Genomic DNA, 27,316 nt, shown 5'->3' with positions numbered 1-27,316 from the left:
TTACCAGCATTTGAGGCTTCTTTAAAAATACTGCATTTTACCATGTACAGGATCCAGGATGCACATATATATACATGTTACATAAGCAAGCAATATGATGTTATGATCAAATAAAATTCATCATCAGGGACTTCTGTTATCTAAAAACTCCTTCGGGTGCCAGATGCCAGTACCATTTTTGCATAGGTATTTGTCACTTCCCTTGCATGCATTCAACCATTCAACTGCTATTTTTCAAGCAATAAGGCCTGAAGCAACATTCAAAGGAATCACCAATGGAATTTGTGTACAATACTTCCAGTGACCAAGCGATTTTAGAACACCAACGTGAACCCTATGAAATTAAAATAGCAGTGGTGCTAGCTATGGACTAGCATGATTTTAATACAGACAAGCAGAGCTGGTAGCATTTTAATTACATCCATTTGTCTTGGACAATATTACTGCAGATGCTAATTTGTGCCACTTAAAAATGCTACCACAGAAGCCCTTCTATAAGGATTTACTGTAACTGTAAATTTAAACCAAGGCAAGTGTGCTCTAGAACTTTTGAGAAAGACTCCTTTCAAACAAGTTTCCACAGTGAATTGCAAAGCAGTTAAACTACTTATTATTTTAGTAGCTACATATGCATTAATTTTATTAGTCATCTGGCAAGACTCACAGGTAGAAAAATGTTGAAACGGGAAACTCTTTAGTCCACCTTAAAATAGACCACTAAGTACTTTTGTCTTACCTTGAACAGTGCTTTTTCATCTTCTTGCTCATGTGCTACCACCACTAAACTAGTAGATCAAAAATAAACACCAGAAATCCAACTTCTGAAATTCACAGCTCATTGCTACTGAGCAGTAAGAGTATATTTAATTAAAGGGCTTTCATTCTCTGCACCTGTTAAGAAATAAGTTTCCTCAGGCAGGCATTTAAAAACAAAGCTAACCAGTTCAAAAGGCTGAATTGCTAATTCCTTATGTTTTTTAGTTTAATTTGTGCATTTACCCATTACGTACGTCAAGCTTTTGGGTTTGGCTTATTTTTTGGGTTGTTTTTCCAGTTTTTCTATAATCATTAATAAAACCAGGTTCAAACTCTAAGGTTTTACTTTTATTAACTTCTCCTCCCCCCCCCATCCCCACCCTTTTTCTGCCAGTAAGGACAAAACCTTTGGAACAAGCACTATCAGGCTGTCTTGGAATTAGTACTAGTACACACCTACACCTTCATGTGTTGGGCATACGCTGTATCAGAGAGGACTGACAAAGATACAAATTCAACTCAAAAGCAAGGACTATAAATACACCACATACAAATAAGCCATGGAAGCCAATGCAGAACAATGAGAAAATTACATTATTAAAAGTTTTTATTTAGGTTTGGTCAGTACAGGTAAGATAATATTGGAGTCACAGAGCAATATGCATCAACAGGATACAACAGTTCTTAAAAACTGAGTAACTATGCACACAATTCTTAAACATTCGGTCACCTAAGGAGAAAATGCACAGATGTATGGTGGGAAAAACTGTAATTAACACTGAAACTACTACAGGACTCCTTCAGTAAGTCCATCTTTTTAGTGATAAAACTACTGTACTGGGCAAACTTGGCAGTCAAACCCACAGCTATTATGACAAATCTTGAAGGTGGTGTTAAGTATAACAGTATGAGTAAGAATGCCCTTACACAGCACAGGTTCTAGATATACACAGATTTGTACAGACATCATTTATGTTATACTTTATGGAAGTAATTTCCATTTCAACTTCACATTAACTCATATAAAAATAACTTGAGCTACACAAACATCCTTTTAGCAACATTCAACGTAATTAACTGTTAAAATTTCCAAAGTGGCAGAGGTATTGAAGCAAAAAGAAACCCACAAAAAGGCAAAATTGTGACAAGTATGCACTAATTTAAACGGCTTCTGGACAGTATCCTCTCCCAATTTTAATGACACTGTATAAAAATTTTGCAGAAAAATGTTACAAAACTGAACCCTGCACATTTACACTGGAGTCCAAACCATTCTGGACATGACGAGAACCCACAGTTCTGTTACCTTTCATGCTCACTGTTTTCTCTTCTTGAGGATCATGATTGGAGTCTGTGTCATTTGAGTGGTGAGTGAGAGAGTTTTCACTGCCAGTGGGAGAGTCTACACTTTCATACCCAGTACTGAGCTGGTTTATGTAGCTACCACTTCCTCTACCAGTTCTATCTTCAGAGTGGTTGGATAGCTTATTACCATTCCCTGGAGAAGCCGGGAAGTCATCTTCCGTGCCGCTACCCTCCCTATAAAATCCAGGCCCAGACGTCCGCTGATGGGAGGAGCTGCCATTGCTTGGTCCGTTTGCCAGGCGGCTGCAGTCTTTGCCTGCAGCCTCTCCCTGCTCTGTGGGCTCAGAGGATGGAGTCCTGCTGGTACCTGGGTTGGAGGCCTGGGACTGCTGCTGCTGCTGGTACTGTGCCAACTGCTGGCGAGTCTCCTTCAACTGCTGCTGAAGAACTAGAATGGTACTCTGCATACCTTCTACCTCCTCATCAAGCTGGATGATGAAGTCATTCAATTCTATGTAAAGAAAACACATTGGTTGCAAACACTTAATAGCCCATATATAGTTTAAATTTCAGACAAGAAATTAAAATCCTGTAACTCAACTTTTTATGCTGAAATTTTTCAATGAACTATTTCTCAGCCATCAGGTATGCACTGATTTTGATACTCTGCCTCTGAAGGAGAAAATGCTTAACAAGTGTGGTATCTACCTATTTCCTAAACTGCTATTGAAAATATGTGAGAAAAATTTAACTTCTGGGCAAGAAAGGAAGATAATCAGGAAAAAGCTCAATTGCAGTAATTAATATTTTGCAAGTAGATCCTATTGTGACTATTTTTACTCAAGTAGAGATCCTTGGCAGAGATACTGTAAAAGTGATCACGAACCATATCCATATGTAACAAATCAGAGTTATGGCAAAACTCTATTCAATAGCCAAAAGTAGTAGGTTTTTTCCCATCATATTTCAAGGAAGTTTCAATTCTTACTGTGTTTAATAATTTAAATCATTCAAGAGAGAACACAAAAAGACCTTCTTACCAACAGAGTGTTAACTAATTGCAGTGTCTTAGTATTTATGTATCAGAAAAAGGTTTTTACAATTAGTATTGCATTCTGGAACAAAACAAATTTGACCCTAAAACAGTATAAGAAACACTGATTCAATCTTCAGTTCAAGTGCCCCATCAGTGTGTCAGAGGAAATAAAATGCAAATTGCTTAATATTGTATTTTTTTAAGTATTCTTGCTGCTACAGAAAACAATCATTAGGAAAACTTATTGCAGGAGTATCCTCATCTTTGAATGATGTATGGGGAAGAAGCAACTCACTGGAGATTACTACATTCAAAAGCAGCAGTCTTTAAAGAATGTCTAAACTTGCTTCAATTATATACTTGGTAAATTTCAAAGTGCATTATCAAAACAGTAGTTGCTATTCCCACAGAATGACACTATACCTTAAGAGTTCTAGTTATTTTATACTGCTGCTTTCTCAAAGAGATGAAAATATGACTGGGGAATATGACCTATTCTTAAAAATGCATCTCAGACTTAGATGGGATGCCAAATCAAGTTTTTGGTATCTTACAATCTTCAGATGCAAAACAAAAAAAAAAAATACACAGGTCTATGTGATGTCTATATAGGTTATAACCCCAAGGAGAACCTATATCGGTTATATTCAGATAACCTAATTAACATTCTATGAAGAGCCACTGACACTACACAGAATTTAAGACTGAAGACTTTCTAACCTGTATTTTCCCTTCCATTTAAATTGTGCGAGAGGTCAGAGTTTTTAGATCATTTCAATTTAGGCTTACAGCGTTGCAAAATTTAGACCATAAACACGATGAGACATTTTCATTCATCTGAATTACCAAAGGGAAAAATAATATCAGTTTTTCATATTCTTAGGCATTGCTGAAAAGTTGAATTTTTAAAATAAATTCCAAACGAGTGAGAGTTAACAAGAAGCTTTCTGTTGTCAGTGCATGCCTAGGCTATATGTTAACAGCTTTCATCTTGCCAATTCACCAGTAATGCAGTCTAACCATTCCCTATTAAATAGCAAGACTTACAGTATAAAAATTTCGATTTCAAACACTGCATTACTGGAGCTGCAAATCCCACCAGTGCCCCCAAATTTAAGGATTTTTTTTAACTAAGACTACCAATTAACACTTACTATCGTCATATTTTACTCAACACTGTCCTTTCATTCTGGCAAAGGTGATTTTGTATCATGTATATCATCACAAAATTAAACTTGCAGAAGTGCAAGGCAACTTCTATTTTTGTTGAAAAATCCCTTACCATCCTGACTGCTTTTAAGTTCCTCACTATATTTCTTCTGTAAAGCCAATTCTGCCTCAAGCTGTGCAATACGTCCTTGGGACAGCTGCCTTCCAAGCTCTTGATTCTCCTGGATAAGCATTCGACACTTCGCCATTAACTTTTTCCCTGTTTGGCTGCAAAGGAAAGAGCCATCTATCATAAAATGAATATAAAACCTTCAGTTATCTTCCTCAACCACAAATAAAGACAAAAAGGAGATGCGATTTCTGCATGTCACAATTCAAGGAACATTATGCCTCAACATAATTGTCATAGCAGAAAGTCTCCCTATAGTTACCACATGCTGTTCCAACGCCAGTTGATCTTCTGTCGCTGTCCCACAAAGTGGAAGGCAAGTTTTATTACTGAAAATATGAATAAGCATATTGTACTTTTTTAATACCAACATCTGGATTATCAGTATGCATAATCTTGCATGTGCCAATTCTTAATGTAGTTAAACATTTGATTAAAGATGTGTTTCGCAATTCAAAAGATCAAGGACTGCATAGAAACTACACGATGAAATTATAAGCAAAATCATTCCCCATTTGTTGTAGTAATGAAATTTAATAACTGAATTTGGGTGAAGAAAAGTTGCTTGGGGGAAATAATAAATCTCATTATCATTTTTCATACTGACAACTGTTTTTCTTTAAGAGGTTTAAACATTCCTTTAAATGCTGTCCAGGTACTCTTGTTTAAAAAATGAGATGTCCATGTTCCAACACAACTTATATGTTTGACAGTCACATGCACACTCTACTGCATGATTTCTAAGGTCACCATTTCTTAAGTACATCTTGTACCGTGAAGAATGAAAATGTAGCTGAACATTTTAAGGATATCAAGGAAGGGGTATATTATCTATCTACTTCCTTTAAATTGACAGATTTCAGATCGTAAGTAATGATCATTAGGACACTCAGTTTCTGAAAGAAATGTGAAACAGGTAGAAACTGACAAGATTTTCTTTACTAAATTGCTAATGTTACACATCTTTAATCTTCATGATAAAAATCTCATTGTAAAGCATTATAGGAAGTAGTATGCAAATTAATATATAGGCAATACAGCTGACTCCATGAAAGAGAGAAATTAAAGCCCTTTAGGACTCTTAGTCTGCCAAGTCAGGATAGCATCCCCAAACAATTCTCCTTTTAATAGGCTCAGCACCATAATGAAGCTGTCTTCTTTTCTACAGAAGTGTAAGCTCTGGCAAAACCCCAAACTTGAACAGTTTTATTGTGAATTCAATAGCAAGACTTGTATTACTCTTCAAGACCAAGAAGGTCATGTAATTTTCTGTATGCTTTTAAACAAGTGACAAATACTGAAAAAAACTGAGGATTAAAAAAGTAGAAGAGCAAATTTCCACTACAATCACAGCCACAGTTCTCTTCTGCAACCAAAATACAATAATTTAAAACAGCAATTCCTTATCAACTACCTTCTGAGCACTCAAGCCTTAAACAACTTTTAATTTCTCTGCCAACTCTGCCCCATTTAACATTTTTCAACTGACTTTCCCAAATCTTTCAGATGGGCTGCTCCAGAAGGAATCTGGCTGTGTAAGGTCCTGGAGGCCTGAAAATCTGCTAAAGGCAGCAGCCTGTTTTCTTTCTTGATGTGATGTCCAATGCCAGGTCCTTGAAGTTTAAATTGTGCCGACCTAATACAGTCCAAGTCGCACATTTAAGATGCAAGTTTCCTTAGAGATGTTCATTCTGTGCAAAGCAGGACCGCTTTGGAGATAACCAATGTGACAGATCCCAAAAGTTATTAGGCAGACATGATTTTTAGCCATTTGCATATTCCTGTTAATGGATTCACCATCACTACAAATAGAAAAACTTTACAATGCTTAAGTCATTGAATGCTTTTCTCTTCACAAACCAACATCAACTGCAGAATCGGCAAGTACCAGTTACCTTGGAATTGGGACAATTTTAGAATCCCATTAATATCTTCAGGTTAACTCCTGCCAAAATGTAAAATATTTATTACCTGTATATAAATTTGCATAGTTACCTATAATGCTATTTCTTCTCATCAAAATTTTCCAGATGTTCTGTACTAGTAGAGAATAACCCTTGCAATGTACAAAAAAACCAGCACATTCAAGAAAATTAAATACAATAACTATTAATTCATATGAACTGTAAAACTAAGTTCAGCATTGTTTTCACAAATCCTCTTGAACATACATGCAACAAAACCTGTAAGAATATAAATGGTTAAATTTCAGAAGACTAAAGTTTGTTGTACTAGGCTTACTGCAAAATGGCATTTCAACTAATTTTTATTCCAAGTTTATACTCTGCTTAATGATGGTTAAAATGGCTTAGCATAGCCATTCCTTTGATTACATGTGCTTTTATTTCCCCCTCCAGACATCAGCAAGGTTTATGCTGCACAGCCTTATCTACATTAAGGTCCAGAGCTAGCTCTGCTTAAGGCTGTAGTTAATGTGTTAATCACCCCAAGAACACCAGTTTAGGATCTGAATAGGGCCATTGCCTCTTTCAAAAACTAGGCCAGATGCCATGAAATGAGTTGTTGTGTACAAGGATGGACAATTAAAACTGGGGAAGGAGGCCCAAGATGCAAAGAGAATGAAAAAAACCTTACAAATATTTTACATGAGCCAATTTCTTCACCTTTCAAGAAATAAAACCAGTAAAATCTTAACCCAGTTAACAAAGCCTCTATTATTTACCAGGAAATAACTAACTTTCTATATTCCAGCCACTACATGTGTAGATTATGCACATTCACACAACTGACCTAAAATTATATGATGCAAATTAGGGGATGTTGTAGTTAAGGAAATAACATTTTCTTTTGACACTTGGGTTTGAAAGGAAGTGGCAAGTTACTTGTCTCTCCTCAGTTGTACTCACATTCAGAGCCGGAAGACTTGAGAAAACAACCAACTTGTATCTAAATGTATTAAATAACTTCCTGAATTCCACGTTAGAAACAAGCAATCTGTATGGCATGCCTCTTTCAACACACTGTAGTGAACTTTACAAATGGCTCGGCAACACGTTAACATTTTATTAATCTAAGTCTTACCTCTGTTTTGATGCTAGATCAATAAAATCTTAGATACTGCTATAGCAAAATCATTCCAGATATATCACTTCTAAAAAGGTAAAGTTTTTCTGTGGATTTTTCTTTTGGTGTTAATTCATTACTCATGCAAAAAAAAAATAAACCTGCATAAGTATACTACTCTTTGATCCCGTATTAATCATCTGAAGCACAAACAGTTAAAGATACTTCCAAATCAAAATTATGTAATGGCATCTTAAAAAAAGTCAGCAAAACTGTTAGAATACATCACCTTCTGTGACAGCGGAATGTCTCTTTAATTTAAAAATGAATTTTTTTAACTGAGTCATAAAACGCTGCCCAATTGTTTTGAAAAATCAACACCTCAGATTACTAAATAGAACTCTATTTGCTATGGGAAAAAATAAACACACAAATGCTACACCAGATCTACATTTTGCTTTACAGACCTTAGACATGCACTCCCAACTGTCCCAGATTGCTACTCTTACAAGTAACTTGGGACGACAGAACAGAGGCATCAATAGAGTAGCAAAAACTCCTTCACTGAATCCACCAAAGTAAATGCATGCATTTAAGGTTTTTTTGGTTTGTTATAATGCTGACTTCGTTTTCAGCGAACGAGACAATGCAGAAATAACAACCTGTTCAATTCTCGTTCATCCCAGGAGTTTCACGATACAACAGTATAACCAGAAGTGTTCCTTGAACTATGTATTACAACTATTTCAAGGCACATTTTATAGAGAAGCACAATACAAAAACCCCCAGATGTACAACGGAATAAAAACACCCCACCAACACTGAAGACAGTTGCCATCATGTGCCTTCTGTATTAAGCATTTGAGATCAGTTCTTAGAATGAAGATCAAAAAATTCTCATTTCTGCATGAAAACATGCAGTGAAATTCTTATCACAACCAGTTTTTCTTATACATGCTAGTTGTGATCAAATATATATTGCTTCAAACAATTTTAAACCTGCATTTAGATGGAACGTACATTTTTGTACAGTCCTAATTTTGAGGCGTCCACAGTATTACCAACCATCCAGAAAACAGTTCATTATTTAGCAACAGTGACTTAAGGCTGCATCAAGTGCTAGAGCACCCAAAGGCTAAACAGTCAAATGTGTACACTACCACTGTTGTGATATCAAATAGCACTCTTGTGGCTATTCAAAACTGGTTAGCAAGTAAACTCTTTAATGCAAAATTCACCTCATTGAGTTTTGACCCAGCAGTTCAGTGAACAAGCAGGAAGTCCACAGTCTTATTGGCAAAACTGACTTACAGTGTCTCTAAGTCACTAGGCTCAAGGTTAAGAGCGAAGCATATTCCACTTCTACATTTTATGGGAATTTTACATGTTCAATTCATGATTTATAATCTCTAGGTTCTCTCTCCAAACTGTCTGTAGACACAGTGTGCCACAGACTTTAGACTTCTGTTTCTCCCTCTATTTTCTTCAAATAGAACAATTTTGCAAATGTCTACATGTTCTAGAAAAGATTTTTTCGAAGATGGCCATTTCTTCAGAATAGTCCGACGCTGTCAGGCCTCTGAAGCAAAGGGGAGAAAAAAGCTGAAACACAAGGTTCATCTGGTAAGTTTTACATTAAGCATTACAAGCTGGACAGTATAAGAATGTGGCTTTTGCCTCAAAACGTCTGAGTCTTGGTGTGGAAACGAGTACTTGGCTGTCCCACCATAGCATTCTCGTAGTGGGACTGTCAGGGAAGTCTTGACTGGGGAGTATTTGTTTTGTTTACCTATCAGGCGTAAATTTCCAGGCACTCAGTTCATTTTGGGCTTGTTCCAGTTTGTCTTTAGTCTGTTCCAGTTCCCCTTTCATTTTTAGGAAAAACAAGTTGATGGCTGGGTCTACCATTGTTGATCGCAGTTGGGCAACACTAGGCTGCTGGACTTGCTTGAGGTACTGAATCTGATTCTGCATAAAATAAGAAAAAAAGACTGTTATTCATACAATATTAAAGAAAAATAAGTTATTTCAATACCAATAGTTACTCCAAAGTTAACATCAAGATAGCTTGCCTTCTATCACACTGTAACCCAAAAAAAGCAGGATAAAAAATATTTGTGCATACCTTGCACCCTTGTCCATGTGCTGGCTCACCCAGGCCCCCATCCTAAGCACCTGCCATGCTTAACCTTTCATGGCAGATGCCCCTCCTGATGCCAAGACTATTTTCTACATGTCAATTTACATTTGTCAGAGCAATATCTGGAACATCAGAATGGCCCCTTTCTTTTCTATCTGCCTGCACTCCTTCTGGGGAACAAAGAGCATATGGAAAGAATTATCTGCTTAAAACAGATAGTTAATTCCCACTTAAGTTCAGTGGAAGTTATTAAGGAACATTACAGCAAAAATTGACAAGAAATATTGACAAGCAAATACAAAAGGTTTTATAACCTTCCAAGGTTTTTTGCAACTGCAGCAGTCACTTAGGATGCAAGATTGTGTATTTCTAAAAAAAATTTTGAAATATTAACAGCAATTAAAACAGATTTTGGTTGGATTTTATTCTCTTTGCAAAAACCATAAGCCAAAGGAGTTGCAATTTAATATGTTCGAAACACTTGCAATAGTCAAAATTTCAGAAGTAGTAACTGAGAGGTTTCCTTTTAAATACAGTATTTATTGCTCAAAACAAATGTAAATAAATAGGATTAACTTCAAAAATTTCTTCAATTTTAAGCCCACCACAACAGACATATCTAAAATTGTACAAAAAGTATATGTTTAGAACCCTGCTAATCACCAACACTGCAACAGCCTGCACAGAATGTGTTGATTCTTAAATTCAATTTATTATGCTCCCTGTATCACATGCATTTCTTCATCAGCAAGAGGTGAACAGAATCACACACTGTTAAAAGACATTAACTGAAAGTCAGATGGTTTGCTTCCCATGCAGGCAGTCCAGCTGAGAGCAACAGAGTTTAACTGACAAACCCTAAAGGGAGAGTCCCCCTGCACTCTCGCCTTTCCTAGGCACACGCAGCACAGCCAGCAGCACTGACAGCTAAACCATGTTCCTGTACATGCAATCACTCTTATGGGGTCTTTACACAGCAGTGGTGAAGAGGAAGTACAGAAGTCCCATGTACACTCAGTGTGCAGTAGTAACCTCCGACACTTCTAAATTGAGTATAACGTTTTAATTTAGATATTGTTAAGCAGTAAAATTTCCTGGATTTTATTTCAAGTGGTTTCAAAGGTACTGCAATAACAGAAGTATTTTCTTTGACACATTAATTTGTTATTATAAAAATAAAAATACTTAGCTACTTAAAACTGAAATCATCACACTTTAAATTTTAAATAGACAAAGTTCTATATGCGCAGAAAGAAATATAAAGGGAATAAGGCACTGCATATAAATACTTTAAGGAAATAAAGAATCCACATACAATGTGGGTAATGCACCTAGAAACAGGAAAGTCCAGATTAAGGTTATGCTAACATTTCTTGGATGGCATTTTACCTCTCGGGTCCTTTGCCTCACTGAGTGCAAAATATATTGCTCACTGAATAAAGATCAATTTTATGCATTGTTATTGATGCATATTTTCTATCCACTCTATTTTCTGCTACTGAAGTATTCCAGCAATCTGTCAATTCTTTGTGATGGCTAGAGCTAGTAGACAGTAAAATGGACAACTTCACTGGCAACATATTTCAGATATATAATCATGATACAGCAACATTGTTCCAAATCCATTTTTTAATAGACATCACTATCTAGGGGGGGAGGAGGGGAAAGGCCATGTTCCTTGAATTACCAAGACCCAGAATCCTCCCTCTTACACTGTAAATCTAAAAACCATAACAGATTCCCTGGATCACTAGCCCACAGAATTGCTGCTGCTGCTCCTCAGTCACACCAGAAATGCACTTAACATTCTGGAGGTACCCAGCCAATGCTGTGCAGTGCCAGTTATTTGACAATCTGACTGGGGTCTCTCCAGCTGACACTCCTGAGCCCAGCAGATGGCACCTGCACAGGACTTCAGCTCAACCATCATTTCTAAAGCAGTCATGCAGAAAAAACTTACTCAAGCTTAACAATCCTTGCTCATTCCCTCCCCAAACCTGAAAGACCATTCTTTCCCTCCACTTTTTCCAACTTTAATTTTCTCAATTCCTCCACAAGTGCTTTCTCAAATTGTTAACTCCAGAGTTCTCATCTGTCAGGCTTTTCATCCATGAAGACCTAACAACCTCCTTCCAGTATGACCTGCTCCTAAAGCAACCCCAAATGTCTTCCCTTTTCTGACAATTTCCTAATTACGTCTGTCTTCCTGCTCAGCCAGTCCAAACCTCACATTCTTGCTCCCTCTAATCACTTTCTGGTATGAATCACCTCCCACTGATATTCCAGGTGGTAAGGGTTAGGGAGCAGGAGAGTTTGCCTACAGTCAGGACCAACTTCAAGCTACAGCTGAACATACAGGAACAGTCATGACCAATGCCAGACCCCAGGGAATGCCTACTTTAACACCTGAAATGCCTAGAGACTTTTCATATTCCCAAACATGAAAGCACACACCAGCTGGTATTTTTCAAAAGCCCATCAGATGGACAAGCAGAGGTAATTTTCACAAACAGAATAAAAATCTTGCTATCAGCCTTCTTTCTGTTTCAACCCAAGGCAGGAGAGCACTGAAAGCAGTCTATTTAGAGGACATCAGGCTGTGTGAGGTTTTGTTCATGTGGATTTTTATTATTTTATTAAAGACAGACAATAACATTTGCAATCCCCCTAGATCTCACATTCTTGGAAACAGCTGAATGCTTTCAGCTGAAATCATCCAAAGTGTCTGCAAAGAACAGACACTCTAAACATGATGAACTTACAAAACAGATCACAGGTGCCTGAGAGAAAGCATAAGCAACCTAAGTCAGATCAACTGTATATCCTTCTTATAAGGAAGGAATAAAGTGCACAACTAAGAAGAGAAAAAACACAACAGAGCTGTAAGGTAAACCACAAGAGTCATGATCACCTAGTGCTACAATTGCACCCACAGAAAGTTCCACTCATGGTTATCTGTTCCATGAAAAACACATTTGAGCAGCGAGTATTTGCAAATGCCTACCCGTTTACTGGCTCTCAGTAACTGTGCAGTAGCCTGGAAGGAGGTTAAGGCCCTTCCCTGAAGTGGCACTAACTTGACCACCTCTTCTGCCAGAAATAAAGCTTTACGTAGAAGCCATAGCAAATACCTTACCCACACTTCCCTAAGAGCAGCAACCTCTTCTAGAGGGTTGTTCTTGCTGGAGGAAGGTAGCTCAAGGCTGCTGCTGACAACAGGGCACACAGGATGTTAAATGCCTGAACTTCAAAGGAGCCCTTAGTGACCCTAAAACCACAGAGCAACTTTGCAGCAGTCTGTAACTTTGCCACAGACTTTTACTAAGCTGCTGGCTCTGAAGAAATCCATATATTCTCCTGCTAGACTCAGCACAGAGCACTAGAGAGAATGGAGCTATGCACTCCCCTCCCATCTTGTTTATTCAAAAACAGCACTGACAGAGAGTAGGGGCAATGATTCTTCTTACTGCTACTCTGACATGCACACCTACACTTTAAGATGACAACTGGTGACTTTCATAAGCTGAAAACACACTAAAAAGCTACTATTTTAAAAAAGGGTGAAAATTAAAACACCAAAATAGAGTTCATCACACACTATTTTAAAACAGAGCTAGTGTACTTTAGTAAGCAAGGTGTTCTACACAAGTGATCAGAAAACTCAGTCTTTGCCAACTACTAGCAGTTGAATATGGTATGGTATTAAGTTTTTAACCATTTAAATTTGAAAGCAGTACGTTTATAAAAATAAAATATCCCAAAAACACATCTGCAGATTTTCAAGAAACTAGACACCATAAAAGCTCAGGCTTTCTAATTATAATGTGACAGGAAACACTGAAGGCTTACATATAAATGTTACTGGTATATTTTACATGTAAGTAGGGACTATAAAACAATTGTTAATTATAATAAAATATGGAAATATTCTTTTATGGATTAAAATCAGGCATGTCAAGTAATATCACATGATCAATAACTTATTAAATGATTTAGCAACCTGTAACTTAGCTTTGCATCTTATCCAAAATGACATTTTTCTACTGTTATTGTAGTGGAAAAAATACTCTCTAGTAGTACAAAGCCAAGCAGTCCTTCAGACCTTCTTTAAACTATGTGCATTTTCAAACTTGAAAACACCTAAAGGTGACCCTGTCTCCATTATATACCTCCAGTGTACCCATTTTGCACCTCTTCTTCAAGGATGCATCTTCCCACCTCCATGTAGTGTGGAGATTATATCCTCTTATTCTTGAATCAAGAGCAGGAGAAATATAAGCCACCCGAGTGTGTGGGCATGTGTCTGTTTTTTGTTTCTTTTTGGTAGCTTGTTACCCACCCTTTTTTTCTTTTTTAAAGCACACTGAAAATAAAAGCTGTTCAGAAGTTCTTCTAAACAGATGTTCTGGAAAGACTATGCAGCTATAAACATCTAACAAGTGCAAACAAAACCCCTATAGTCTTCATGATATTCAAATCATTCACGATAGTCAAATTCAAAGCATTAAATACTTGAAGTTTTTCACTTCAAAGAAGGAACAAAGGCAAATATAGCACACACAAATTTGTTTTTGGTGAATAACTTATATTTCTTTTTATTTATTTATTTATAGTATTTACTGCTTTACCTATATGCTAAGAAGTTCAAAAGAAAAAAAAAAACTGTTATCACTGCTGTTCCACATAGCAGAATTTATCAGTACAACTCCACAAGTGAAGCAGGACCAATACAGTAGCCTTACAACTAGGGAAGCGTTGCAGTCCAGTACCAGAACAGATCTTCACTGGCATCCTGGGCTGCATTAGCAGAGTGCTGCCAACAGGCTGAGGGAAGTGATCCTTCCTCTGACTTGACACTGGTGAGATATCTGGAGTACTGGGTCCAGCTCTGGACACCGCAGTACAAGAGAGACACAGACATATCAGGGTGAGGCCAATGAAGGGCTGTGAGGCTGATTAAGGGGTTGGAGCATGTGACACACAAGCAGAGGTTCAAAGTGTTAGGGCTGCTCAATCTAGAGAAGAGAAAGCTCAGGAGATGTTACCAGTGTGCATAAATACCTGATGGGGAGTAAAGAAAGCAAAGCCAATGATGCCCACTGAAAGCACAGAAGATGATGGGCACAAACTGAAACACAGGAAGTTCCACTTAAACATAACAACACATTCTACTGTGTCAGTGATTCAACACTGGCACAGGTCACCAAAGACTTTTGCAGTCTCCATTTCAGGAGGTGCTTAAAAGCCAATAATGCACAGTCCTGTCCTGAGTAACTTGGCCTGACTGACCCTGCTCTGAACAGGCAAGCTGGACTAGAAACTCCAAGTCTCTTCCAACCCAAATGATTCTGGGCTTTGTTTTTTGCCACAGCAAAGTAAGCTTAATCCTCTTTTTCCTGTTTATAACACTGTGAACTAAAAGTGATCTTATGACCTTAAGAGCAGTGAAAATACTGTGTACGGAGTTCAGTCACACTACTATACCTGACTGCTCTGAAAAACTTCCGGCAAAAAAGAAAGGAAGACTTAAAAAGCAAAGGAAAACTACAACACTAGTTATTAGTTTTGCACAGAGCTTCTATTTTTCGTAAGAGAAACTCTAAAGAGTGTATTACCGAAACTAGCAACAAACTTTTTACAATCCTTTCAGAAGCTGCCAGATTCAAGCAGAATGAAAATTTATGTTAGGAAGGTAATCCAATATGAGATAGTTTCCAAGAAACCAAAACTAAACACAGATGTAAAAGTCACAGAAAATGCCCAGAAATGAAGGAGCAAGAAACAAAGAACAACAAAATACATATTCAGAACAGTAGAAATTAAGATCTGCCAAATTTCAAAAGAACTTTGAATAAGTCAGTAGCAACTTCACCTATCCAGTCCAACAGACAGTGGCTTACAAATAGGCTTACACCGTTACCCAAAGGCAACGTGTCAGCCTAAAACCTCCTAAAAGAAACCAAATAAACACAATCATATCCTTACTTTGTTTCTAACTCTAATGATACTCAGAAGTAACATTTTTGTAGATACGCTCCACAGATAAAGGCCAGAAGAGAGTAAGCATGGCACATGCAAGAATTAGCTTGGTTTGAAGTAAACCAAGCTTCAATCACAACTGCTGCTGAAAATCAACAGCAATAACTAATATTTTAAAAAAAAAAATCTTTTGAAAAGTGATCTTTTCCAATTCAATTAAACTACCCTGCTGTGTCTTTAGACACAGAAAAAGCAATAGTGTAGATACACAAAAAACACTGCATAGCTCATAGGTACTGGCTTAACAGCTGATGTTGCTACAACAGTTGAAACACACTTATCCTTTCCAAATACTTACAGTACACTCTTGCATCTCCTGTTCCTTAGTTGCCAGCCTCATCACCAGAATATTTTCTCTTCGGGCAGACTCTTGCTGTTGCTGTTTCAACTTCTCTTCAGATTCTCTCAGCCCCGTCACATCGTTAGCTAACACAAGCAACAACACAGAGAAAGCATGTTTTATAGTACCCTCTCATAGGAAGTTTTAAAAAGAAAGCTAAAAGAATCTAAAAACCAAATTCATAAACAGAAGTCAAACAGTTAGACTTTTTGCAGGCATGTTTATAACTAGCATAAACAAAAAACAATATGTCATTAAGTATTGGAAAAGCTTAACAACAGCTGGCTTTAAAGCCATGTTCCTGGTCCTTCTTTAAGACTTACTAAAACTTTCAAGATGTTTCCATGTTTGTATAGGAAATCACTTTGTGGTGCAAAAATCAATCTGCAGTCTGTAAAATACTGCTCAAACTGGTCTCAACACTCCATGAGTAAACAGTAAGACATTAAAGAACATTGTGTCCCAACTAGAATTCTGCTGATCCACAGACATTTATGAAAAATTATGTATGAAATAAAAGAGAAGGAAGTACATTTCCAAATTGCTCAAACAAAAACACATGCAAGCAGCTCAATACCAAATGTATACATTCACTCTACTACTTGTCAGATGTAAGACAAAAATTTGAAAAATTTAGATTTTCATTTTTTCCTAATTTCTGGAGAATAATCAGCTGTAAATATAACCTGAACATCACTAATTGCTTCAGAACAATGATTTCTAAAGAAATCCTTGCAGATAATTTATTAACACTGACTACTATGGCCTGTACTGTTTCCAAAATCAAGAAACTAGGAATGTTGAAACAACTTATTTATCTACATTTAGACAGTTTGAGATGTGAATGGAATCACCTGTTTCCATGTGCTCTATTTTATTCTCTCCAAAATCCAAAATATGAGACAGCAGTAGAAGAAGGAGGTAACAGCAAAAGAGGACATCCATTTGGACTGACAGAAAAATACCCTTCAAACTCAGTGGTATTACATCTTTAAGTATTTAGACTGAAAAGGTGAGTGGAAAACAGGAAATATACCATCCCTAACTGGCAATACAACTTTTAAAAGTGACTTAGGACTGACTGTTCAGTCACTCCCAGAATGTATTCATATTTTATCATTTCAGAGTAGGATGTTTTCCCCACATTATCTTCCAAAAGATAAGTTTTAATGACCATGTAAGAATGACAATCAAATTTGCCTAATCAGATCAAACAATCCTTGGGGACTCATTTCAGACATTTACCTCTAAACACTTTCTCCTCCCAGCCTTACAATCCTGTAAGACTACTAAAGGCACAGACATTGCTGGAGTATTTCAGTAGACAGTTTCCTTTTGTAATGGTAAAGTTCTGAAAGTACACCTATTTATAGGGTTATGCTTTGAAGCTTTCTCCTCCCCAGCAGTCTGTGTCCTATAGATGCAAAAATAAGACTTTTTAGATGGTGGGAGAAATTTGCAACTTGAAAAGAAGTTGGCAAGAAAGCTGGGAGAGGCTGAAAACTTACAGTAGAAAAAACATGGGCTGTTTTCCTAACAAGTAACTGACATAACAGATTATTATATCTTACTTCTAGCACTTCTAGAAAGCACACATATTACTCAATCACTCTGCTTTATACAGTCTGATAATGTGCACCATTTTGAAACCCAGCTAACTTACAATTAAGGTCTGTGTACTTGCCCTCCAGAGCTTGCACGTATGCTTCATATTGTTTCCACCTGTCACAGACATAAAAAGAAAAAAAAAAAGAATTTTCTAAAGCTCTGTTTATTAAATCAAGGCATCTCATTCCTAAGCTTTCAGAGCACACACTGATACCATGATCAGAAAATGTCAAGAAGGAATTACACAATTGCAGAAAAGACAATTCCAGTGTTAAAAAAGGAGCTTTTGATTGTGGAAATAGTTAAATTTGCTTTGCATCTCAGAGGAACAAAGTGGTAGATGTGTATTACAACACTTAAAACTGACATCTTAAAAATCAGTATTTTAGACAAACATTACGATCAAACACTACTTATTTTGTTATCTTTGTACAGTACCCTACATGCATCTTATTCTCATAGCAGAGCAATTTAAACAAAATTCTGCAACAGAAAGTGTGAGACAAATACAACATTAAGTATGTTACCAAGTGAACAGGACAAGCAGAAGTGTATCGTAACAGTAGAAATGGCAGTCTAGGTTAAGCAGTTATATCAGCTCATTCAGGTTAATGCCACTGTCTGATTACCTCCATCATCCCTAAGCCAAACAGTTTAGTAACTCTTTGAAAACATGTAATTTAGGAAATTCATCTGCAGTCAAAAAACATCACCTAAAAACAGCACTGTATTTTATACAAACCATCAAATCAGTAGCAAATAAAGGCTGCTGCAAAGTTTAGCATGAAATGATTAATGAAAAAGTTCACAGCATGGCGTTTTGGGATTTTTAAGTCGTACTCTGCACCTAACTATGTGTGTTCCTCATGATGGTACAACTGCACATTATAAAGAAAATTCATCTAATAGCTCACCACCATAGGAGGTTGTCTGCTCCCTCCTCCCCATTACTTTCTCTCTCCGACACGTATTTTCCGCCAGACTCATCACACTGCTCCATTTTAACTTTCTAACCTACCCCACTACTTTAATTGAAACTATAAAATCTACCAATAGGTAATTTGGACCATTTAGTGAATTCAAACAGCACATTAAGGGTCTAAAAAGCATCAGAGATCTGTAACAGCAAAGAAGACCACATCGGTGGGAAAAGGAAATGAAATCACGAGATTTCTTCCTTCAAGCAACAACAAAATTTTACATCTCTTCAGCTGAACATGGCAACAGCATGAACAAACTCTCAAAGCTCTGTAAAAAAGAGCAGTAGTATTCATACTTAAGCCTTAAACTGATCTCTTTGCTCTAAGAAGTTTCACCATTTGACCATTAAAAATTCTATGTTAGTTCAGGAGATTTCAATCTCCCAGAAGTAAAACTGAAATGGCGTACTAAACAGCAAATCTAGAAAGAAAGAACCTAATTTTACATTAAAAAACTGACGTGCAATAAACAGTTGGTCTTCAAATGTACAGAACTACTTCACTTTTAAGTTACAGCCCAAACCCAGTAATTCTAAAATCATGAGACCCCCACACTCCCCTAACAGGAGCAATATACAGAGCAAGTGAAATTACACAAGCTAAGTAGACATGCCAGATGACTAGCTGAATGAAAAAAAAGGAAAAGAACCTCTGAAATAACCACCCACAAACAAACCAGGTAGCCTACAGTCACCAAGAATGTTGTAGATAACAGCTCTAACTCACCTCTCAACAACTGTTAGTATTTAGGCAAGAACCAAATTCCTGGAAAAGAAAACCTAGACGGCACTAGACCATGTAATGGATTTCAAATCATGTGCCTATCAACACTTCTGGAAAATATACCTATTCAGATGTGGCATTTTGTCAAAAACCTGGTCAAGAGTCTTGCAGTTCAAGCAACTTGTACTGGGGCTGGCTGAGACAGGCAATTTTCCCTCACAGCACTGTGCTTTTGCACTCATAGCTACAAGCTGGTAACAATCAGTGTTTCAGCCACTGCTAGAAGTGCTCATGCATCATCAAGACACATTTTCCAACATTCCCCCCTCACCAGTAGACCAGGAATGGGCAAGATCTTGGGAGGGAACACAGCCAGACCCTCGACCTCCTTGCCTTGCCCCAGATTATGCCTTCCAGCATATCTGTAGCAGACTAAGGCAGCTCATCACTGAATCTGAGTGGGGGAAGAATGACAAAGGCTAAAAGGCAGATTTTTTTCCTCCCATCAGTTTGCTTTCCACTCAATATGGCAGTTTATGTCCATAATCTGATGGTTCAAAATTAATAACCTGAAGAGCTTCACCAAAGTGCTACTTGGAAAGGCATTCAAGAACAGACACAGGAGAACTGGGAGGACACTCCTGAACCTGTTCTGTGTTCAAGGGATTGCTTACAGTCTCACAAGAATTGGAAGGTAACTAAGCAGCATTATGTCAGTTACTTAATTCTCTTAATCCTCTGAAAATATTTAGCAGACTTTATAGAGGTAATTTGAAGCTATGAAGTCCTAAATAATTTTTCTTGAAGCACCCATTTTTTATGCTGAACTTTGGGGTTCACAGTAAATGTTTTACAGCAGTTAGGGGTTAAGACACACACTGAACCCAGGCCATTCCAAAAAATGACTGACTCTAAGTCCCTGTTAACTGAAGTTTAGTTCCTCAGAAATACTTGTGTATATCAGAGTGGTTCAGTGTTTTACCAGGTAACCACTCAGCTAATTGACCAGGGCAATACTGATCAGATTTTTAGCTATGATCCACAGAATATTTCTTTACCGTGGTCCTGGCTCTTCTTTCTTTCAGAAGCTCCTACAGTCAAACTAACTACTGCATTAAAAAGGGGAAATTTTAAGATGACTCCAGAGCAACAAGTCATGAGACAAGAAGAAATTCAAGGTCAGGTCTAAAGGCGCTATGTCGGTTCTGCTCACGTTTAGTCAACAAAAGTTATGATGAACAAACCTAAATTCTGTAGTTCATGGAAAAGAATAGTAAAATTTGGACTCATGGCACAGAAACTGACCAAACCCCCCATTTTTTCTATGTATGTATTTCAAAACTGCAACTGTACAGCAATGGTGACTTATTACCTAAAAGACTAAAAGGCGATTACACATCTCAAAAAGCATTTGCCTCACTGAAGCACAGACCAAAAAAAACCACATTCCAAATCTTAAGACAATCTAGAGGTGAACACAGGCTTTTCTACATCTCAAAGTAATAGAAATGCCATTGATTAAAATATGTGTAATAAAAATATTTTATTCCCACATACAAATGAAGCCAGCAATTAGTGCAATAATTGCTAGTTTTACATAAAATCCCAATTAGAGGTGAACTTACTAGAAATTCATCATTTGCCCCCATACAAAAAAAGTGCTTGAAAGACTGACCTATGCAAACTAATAAAATGGACATGACCAAAATGGAACATAAATTTCCATTTCTGCATATATTGAACAGTTATATTCCTTAAATTCATTAAGTGCCCTTTTTGAGAGCATGTTAGTTTTTCTACACACTAAGAAGATGACTCAATAGCAACATGGCTGTCATTAGCAAATTCCCTTCTGCCTCTTCATCAACACAGGCGAGCTGCTGACATACTTTACCTCCTTGCGGGCATTCCATCACATTCTCCCCTGAATATGTGCTGGAAACTCATCTCTTCTATGTAGCAACTAATGATTGCAAGTTACAGAAACTGATTACAACTGACAATCTCTTCTTGTTTTCACACTATCAGTCAGAAAGCAAGTGGCACAGAATCTATGCTTTGGTACCTTCACATGAATTTTAACGCAGAAGTTAAGGGTACAGCTTTGGAGACTTAGGAGTTTTCTATAAAAAGGATCACAGGGCCAAAACATCTTATGAAAGAAGCACTTTTTCTTACTGTTTAAATACACTTTTCTTTACAACCCAAAAGACTGGATACTCAGAAGCAAACAGAAACTTGTTTTAAACATATGGAGCCAGACTGTTTACTCCCTGGAAAAAAACTGTCACCCTAAAAGTAGCTGGCAGGATAGTTCACCTAGAAGGGAGGATAACTGATCACCATGTACACTAAGTGTTGCATATGTAATAACCCCTTGCTTCTACACAATTTAGTCTTTGTTTTATGAAACAGCAAAATTTACCTTCAGACCCTAATAAGGCTAATAACTCAGCGTACAAGAAGCCAAGAACTAACGTTTACCAAAATGCACAGACTATTCCAGCAGATAAACAGATGCCCCACAGAAGGCTAGTTTGGATAGCTCCCGGCTTATGAATTCAGGCATAGAGAGACAAGTGGCCTGGGGTGGTTTCTTTAAGCAGGTGGTCAGAATTTCCTGTAATTGTTCCCATGGTGACACTTAAGCTATCTGAAAAGTTAAAAAGACAGCCAGGTTCTCTCTTATCAAAGTTCTAAGCAATGAAAACTTCACTTTAACATTTTTCCGTTAATATCTGAACATGCTGAGAAGACAACTGCAAGGACTAAGAACGCGTAAAAAAGTACTGGAGAAGTAAAGAGTTGACATTTTTCTGATGTTCAAAATAGCTTGCTATCTATCAAGGAATGTAAGCAATCATATCTTCTCTACTTATGAGTGAAGAAATAAAAACACTTGTACTCATGTTCTACAAAATACTATTAAGGATTTTGCCTCTTGGGAAAAAGTGTTCCCTCTCAAACTACAAATATTTGAGACAAGAGGAGAACTTTACAGAAGAGCTACATTAGGAAACAAATAAAACTGTTTTTCAGAACAAGGATGCTAAAAGACAATGAAAGAGTAAATTCACACATCTTCCACAGGAAGTTCATTAAAATGTTGAGATGAAAAAAAGACTTTTTACGTTACCTTAGGATAAGCTCATCTCTAGGTAAAACCTTAAAATCTGCTTCACTAAGGCGAACCTATGAAGCAAAAAGAAAAGCATAACTTATCAAGTTGTCCCGATTACCTGGAAGGGTGAAGTCACAAGTAATTTTACACATACCTTCTTTGGGAGAGGTTCTTCATTCGTCATTGTGAACTCTGAAGGGAGAGGAAAAAAAGGAGTTTTATTTAGTGTAAACAGAACACTGAACAAGTCAGAAACTTTTACTTATAGCCTTAATTGTTTTGGTTTGCAATATTATACCACTGAAATATTGGTTCCGCACAATGTGGCACCAGAGTACAAAACACCGTGACACATCTGCTCCTGTAATCTAGATAAAGTCAGCTGCATTTTTTCTAAAAATTACCTCAAACTTTCTATTTCTATCTAAAAAGCCAATCAGTAATCAATCCTTCCTATTTAACTAATCAAACCACCCAACTTTGTATCAAACTGACATTTAGTATGCATCTACATAACATTGTATTTTACAAGGTAAAGGATAATCAGGGTCCGAGGAAAGCAATTTATCCTACTGCTCCTCCTCCTCAGAATAAAAGAATAATTTGTGAACATTGCAACATGTTCTTGCAAGTACTTATTCTCTTAAGATTCAAACAAACAGGAAGTATGGTTATTTTAAAACCTGTGTGAATATTCTCAGGAAAAGTAGGATGCAAAACAGCTTAGATAGGCCATCAAACTGAATTCTTCTGGTGCATACAGAGCACAAGAGGACTGCATTTTGCTAGGTTAAATATTCACACTGTTCTGAGTTATAGGATGTGTTTCCTTATCTCTAAAGAGTAATACACAGTACTTTCTACAACTAAGATTATGTAAGAAATACTGAGTTCCTAAATCTTACAGACATTCAAGTAACAATAAATGCAAGGTTTGCTGGACGCATGGATCTTTGCAATATGCTTTCCAGTGGGAAAGTTGCATAAAATTCTAAGAGCTGACAAGCTTGTAAAGCTACTACTGCACATGTACCAGGGAAAGGATGCATCAACTCCTTAGTTATGAACACTTAGCTTTAAAGAAACAATGCTCTTAAGGAGTAGATATTTTATTTTCTCAATTATTTTTATGGATTACCTTAGTATTTTCACAATGACACTCAATGAGCCAATTCACCTTTTCCAAATCCTAAAACTGTTGGTCAGTAAAACATGCAAATACATTCCAATGAAGCAGAGTTTTCAACCCGCACTAACACCACTGACAGCTACGCAGTACCCTACTAAACAAGGTCCTCGTTAACAAGAAACAAAACAACCAACACTCACAGTCCCTTCCTGTAATAAATACTGACATTAGAACCCACAGAAAGAAAACATTCAGTAGAAGCATCTCACTAATGAATGGCAGCTTCCTGTTGCTAGGCTTAGTAACACACAGGCACCTAAGTGCTTCCCTAAACTAAGAAGCCACCTTCACTCCCACCCCCTTCCTTCCTGCTAACAAGAAGTTACTCAAGCATTTTGCATGAACTTCTGCATGCAGCTCCTTATTTGAAATTGTTTTACCAAAAACATACCTCAAATATAAAATACAAGCGTAAGAGGCTGCTGCTACAAATTGCCAGTGCCCAATTCAATCACTCAGAGTAACTTGAGATTACAGAGGGAATGCTTGTGACCCCCGTATTTAGGCTGCCTACCTTCCCCTTCACTGTAATTTTGCCAAAGATTTTTCGAGCTTTTAACTCCTTTGGAGTTTGGAAGCAGTCTTGAAGATCTCAGCTAGTGCTAAGTTCCTGACAGAAACATGCTTTTCAGATGTCTCACACAACTACAGCTAACACTGATTAAATGGTGCACACATGTCAAGTCATTACATGCGTGTTCCCCAGAAAAGTAGCAGAAGGACACAAGTACCAAAAAACATGGATTTCCCCCAAAGATCTGCTGCAGCATATGGCAATTATAAGCATACAACTGCTGTCACAATCATGACTACAAGAAATCAAAGGTTGATGCTCCAATGCAAAGGTAGTCAAACCTTGCATCTCCAGACCTCCCACAAAATTCCAGCACCAGACCAGGCTACTCTAACCTCTACACCCAGCACATCACTATTTACAAAACCACCTCCTGCTTTCAGACAAGAGCACAAAAGACTGAAGTTATGGGCAACTCTATTACAGAAGTTACTAACTTACTGCCACCTATTATTACTTGCTATGATAAAACCACACACTAAAAAATAAAAACACACTAGCTAAAAATATTTCATAGGCTATTCTGGAAAAGTTAGGTTGATAATATCTAGAGATAAACACTTAGTGCTCTTTCCGCATATACGTATTTCACCTTGCTACTGCTCTGCAACGGCTTTTTGGGAACTGGGAGTAACTCAGCAGAAGCTTGAGCATTTATTACTGCTGAATACTGCTACCGTTGTGCTCCGCGTTTCTCAGAAACAGCAGCAGCGCCAGGCTGGCCACAGCAACAGTCACGGTGATTTGCCTTAGTTTTCTGTCAACGAACAGGTGAATCTATGCTACAGACAACAACTGCCACTGAAATGTTCATTCTTTTAATCTATTACAGTAACTTCTCAAGCACTGTGCATCAAGAGATGCTTCTTATCACTTGACTTGACTCTACAAGAAATCATCTCTCTCCTACCCATATCAGAAATATCTTGCAAGAACATGATGAAGAGTCACTTTCTACAATAAAAAGAGTCAATGTAAACAACATTCCTACATAACTGACTGGAATTAACACAACTGTATTTTGCGATTTATGTTATGAACAGCTTAACTGTACCATCCTAACTAAGCACTTGCATGATTTTGCAGAAACAGTGGCTGCCACACACTGCTCCTGCATATCTGCTCCTGGCAACAAGGAACATAAAACCATACTCCATGCTTAGAATAACAGGGACTAAAAGAATTTTCAGAACAACTCAATGCTTTAGGCTTCTATGGCAGTTTCAATTAAAAGAAATGTGAAACGAGGAAAGTACATTTTAATTTTAGTAACTCTGATAGAAGCCCCCACACCTTTCCTACAATGCTTATAAAACACTGGATTAAAAAACTTCTTTAAAAACCTCAATAAACAAAAGTAAATGAATCAGGTATGAGGCTTTACTTGTTATACGCAAACTAAGAGTTATTTTAATGATACCAAGAAAGAGTTCGATGGGGAAAGCCCCAGTATGGGCTCCCAGCTCCCAAAGCACATATATGTGTACATATATATACAAACATATCATTTACAGAATCGTTAGGGCTGGAAGGAACCTCTCGGGATTACACAGTCCAACACACCCCCCCCCCGCCCCGTCCCCACCAAGGCAGGGCCACAGGAACATGTCAGGTGGGTTCTGGATGTCTCCAGAGAGGGAGATTCCATGACCTGCCTGGGCAGCTGTCCCGAATGAGTGTGCTCGAGATTGCTCAAAAATTTCTCAGCTCACACTGCAGCCTGGGAAGGAGTTAAGGGGGAATGCACCACCACAGCAGCCTGTTCTGCCGCCCTCAATGTAAAGAAGTTCTTCCTCATGTTAAGATGAAAGTTCCTGTGTTTTAGTTTATGGCCACTGACCCTCGTCCTCCCGCTGGGTACCACTAAAAAGAGTTCGGCACCCTTCACTTTAAGATAGCACCCGCCCTTAGGATATCTGTATGTATTGATGAGAGCCCCTCTCCGTCTTCTCTTTCCTAGAGTAAAGAGGCCCAGCTCACGCAGTCCCTCCTCGCAACAGACACATTCCAGACCCCAAATCACCTTTGTGGCCCACCCCTGGACCCCCTCCAGTAGCTCCTTGTCTCCCTCGTACTAAGGAACCTTCTGACGTTCAGAAAGAAAAGCTCCACAATAGCCCCGTAACTGCTCAGCCCTCACACTCGCCTCAGCAACCGCGGGAGTGCCACCCCCCCCCCACCCCCCTCCGAGGGCCGCAGCCGCAGGTGTTTGACAGACCCAGCTGCTGCGGCCGCCCCCCAGCCCTGGCAGTGCCCGCCCCGCCGCCCTCGCTCCTCTTCCACAAGGGAAGCACCAAACGCGGCTCCCGCGGCCGGGGGCGCGGCAGCAACCCAAGGCAAGAGGAGGATGATCCCGGCCGCGCGGCCAGGCCGGGCTTCGGGGCCTCGTACAAAATGGCTCTAAGTGCTTCCGCTCCTCCCCCCCGCGCCCCAAGTGAGGGATGGAGGCGCCGCTGAGGTTCGGCACCCTAAGACCGCGGGCTGCCCGGTCCGTCCGTCCCGCTGGGGCGGAGCGCTCGCACGGCCACTCACCTCCCGCCTGCAGCGCGGAGGCCCCGCGCCCCTCGCACGCCGCTTGCCTGGGCCGCGCTCCGCCTCACATCGAGCAGGGGCGAAACGCCGCCGCTGCCACCTCCCCGCCTGCCGCAGCCAGCTGCACGGGCGCCACCGCCACCAGCTCCGAAGCCAGGACAGCCGCGCCTCCCCCCGCCCGAGCTCCCCCGCACGCTGCTCCCGCCCGCTCTTTATTTGCGGATTCTCTGCGCTACAAAATGGCGCCCAGGGAGGAAATGAGCGCCCGCCCCGCCCCGCGGCCGGGGCTGCGCGCGCACCCGGCGTGGGGGGGGGTGGCGGCGGCGAGAGGCTCCGCAGCGGTGCCGGGCCGCGGCGCGGGTACCTCGGCCCGCCTGCGGGGCAGCCGCTGCGGGAGATCGCCGCTCGCCCCGCCGGGAAAAGGCGGCTCCCGCGGGTTATTAGAACGCTGATTTAAAGCCCGTCGGCCGAACAGGCCGCGCGGCACCGCGCGGATACGAGGGCTGCGCGGCCTCCTGCCGGCGGGGGGCGCCGCTGTCCGGCGGGATGGGGCGAGCGGCGCCCGTCTCCCGGAGCGGCTGAGGGGAGCGGGACCCGGCGCCTCCTGGGA

General features: G+C 39.1%; 1 protein-coding gene across 2 annotated transcripts; it reads right to left on the bottom strand.

The window, feature by feature from the left end:
- Positions 1-1,345: 1,345 nt before the first annotated feature.
- WTAP (WT1 associated protein) lies at positions 1,346-26,929 on the bottom strand. 2 transcript variants are annotated; one of them, XM_084203633.1, is made up of 8 exons: positions 26,707-26,929; positions 22,566-22,603; positions 22,427-22,482; positions 17,643-17,701; positions 15,938-16,065; positions 9,250-9,428; positions 4,380-4,534; positions 1,346-2,572 (listed from the first exon to the last, which is right to left on the bottom strand). In XM_084203633.1, exons 2-8 carry the CDS (start codon positions 22,593-22,595, stop codon positions 1,986-1,988), a joined length of 1,194 nt encoding a protein of 397 aa, XP_084059759.1. In that variant the 5' UTR covers positions 22,596-22,603; positions 26,707-26,929; the 3' UTR covers positions 1,346-1,985. The 2 variants fall into 2 exon arrangements, 1 of the variants encoding a protein (XP_084059759.1); XR_014616069.1 differs by lacking the exon at positions 1,346-2,572 and having other exon boundaries at positions 4,400-4,534; positions 8,699-9,428.
- Between the last annotated feature and the right edge of the window lie 387 nt (positions 26,930-27,316).

This window comes from Fringilla coelebs (genome assembly GCF_963513975.1).
Source record: "Fringilla coelebs genome assembly, chromosome: 3".
Lineage (NCBI taxonomy): Eukaryota > Metazoa > Chordata > Aves > Passeriformes > Fringillidae > Fringilla > Fringilla coelebs.
Note: the sequence above shows the minus strand (reverse complement) of the source record. Positions and strands in the feature narration are given on the sequence as shown.

Excerpts from the sequence above, each read along its gene's own strand:
- WTAP (XM_084203633.1), bottom strand. The coding sequence starts at position 22,595 with ATGACGAATGAAGAACCTCTCCCAAAGAAG. Across the intron at positions 22,483-22,565 it reads AAGAACCTCTCCCAAAGAAG|GTTCGCCTTAGTGAAGCAGA; the intron begins GTATGTGTAAAA and ends TTTGCTTCATAG. Across the intron at positions 9,429-15,937 it reads AGGAGATGCAAGAGTGTACT|AATCAGATTCAGTACCTCAA; the intron begins GTAAGTATTTGG and ends TATTTTATGCAG.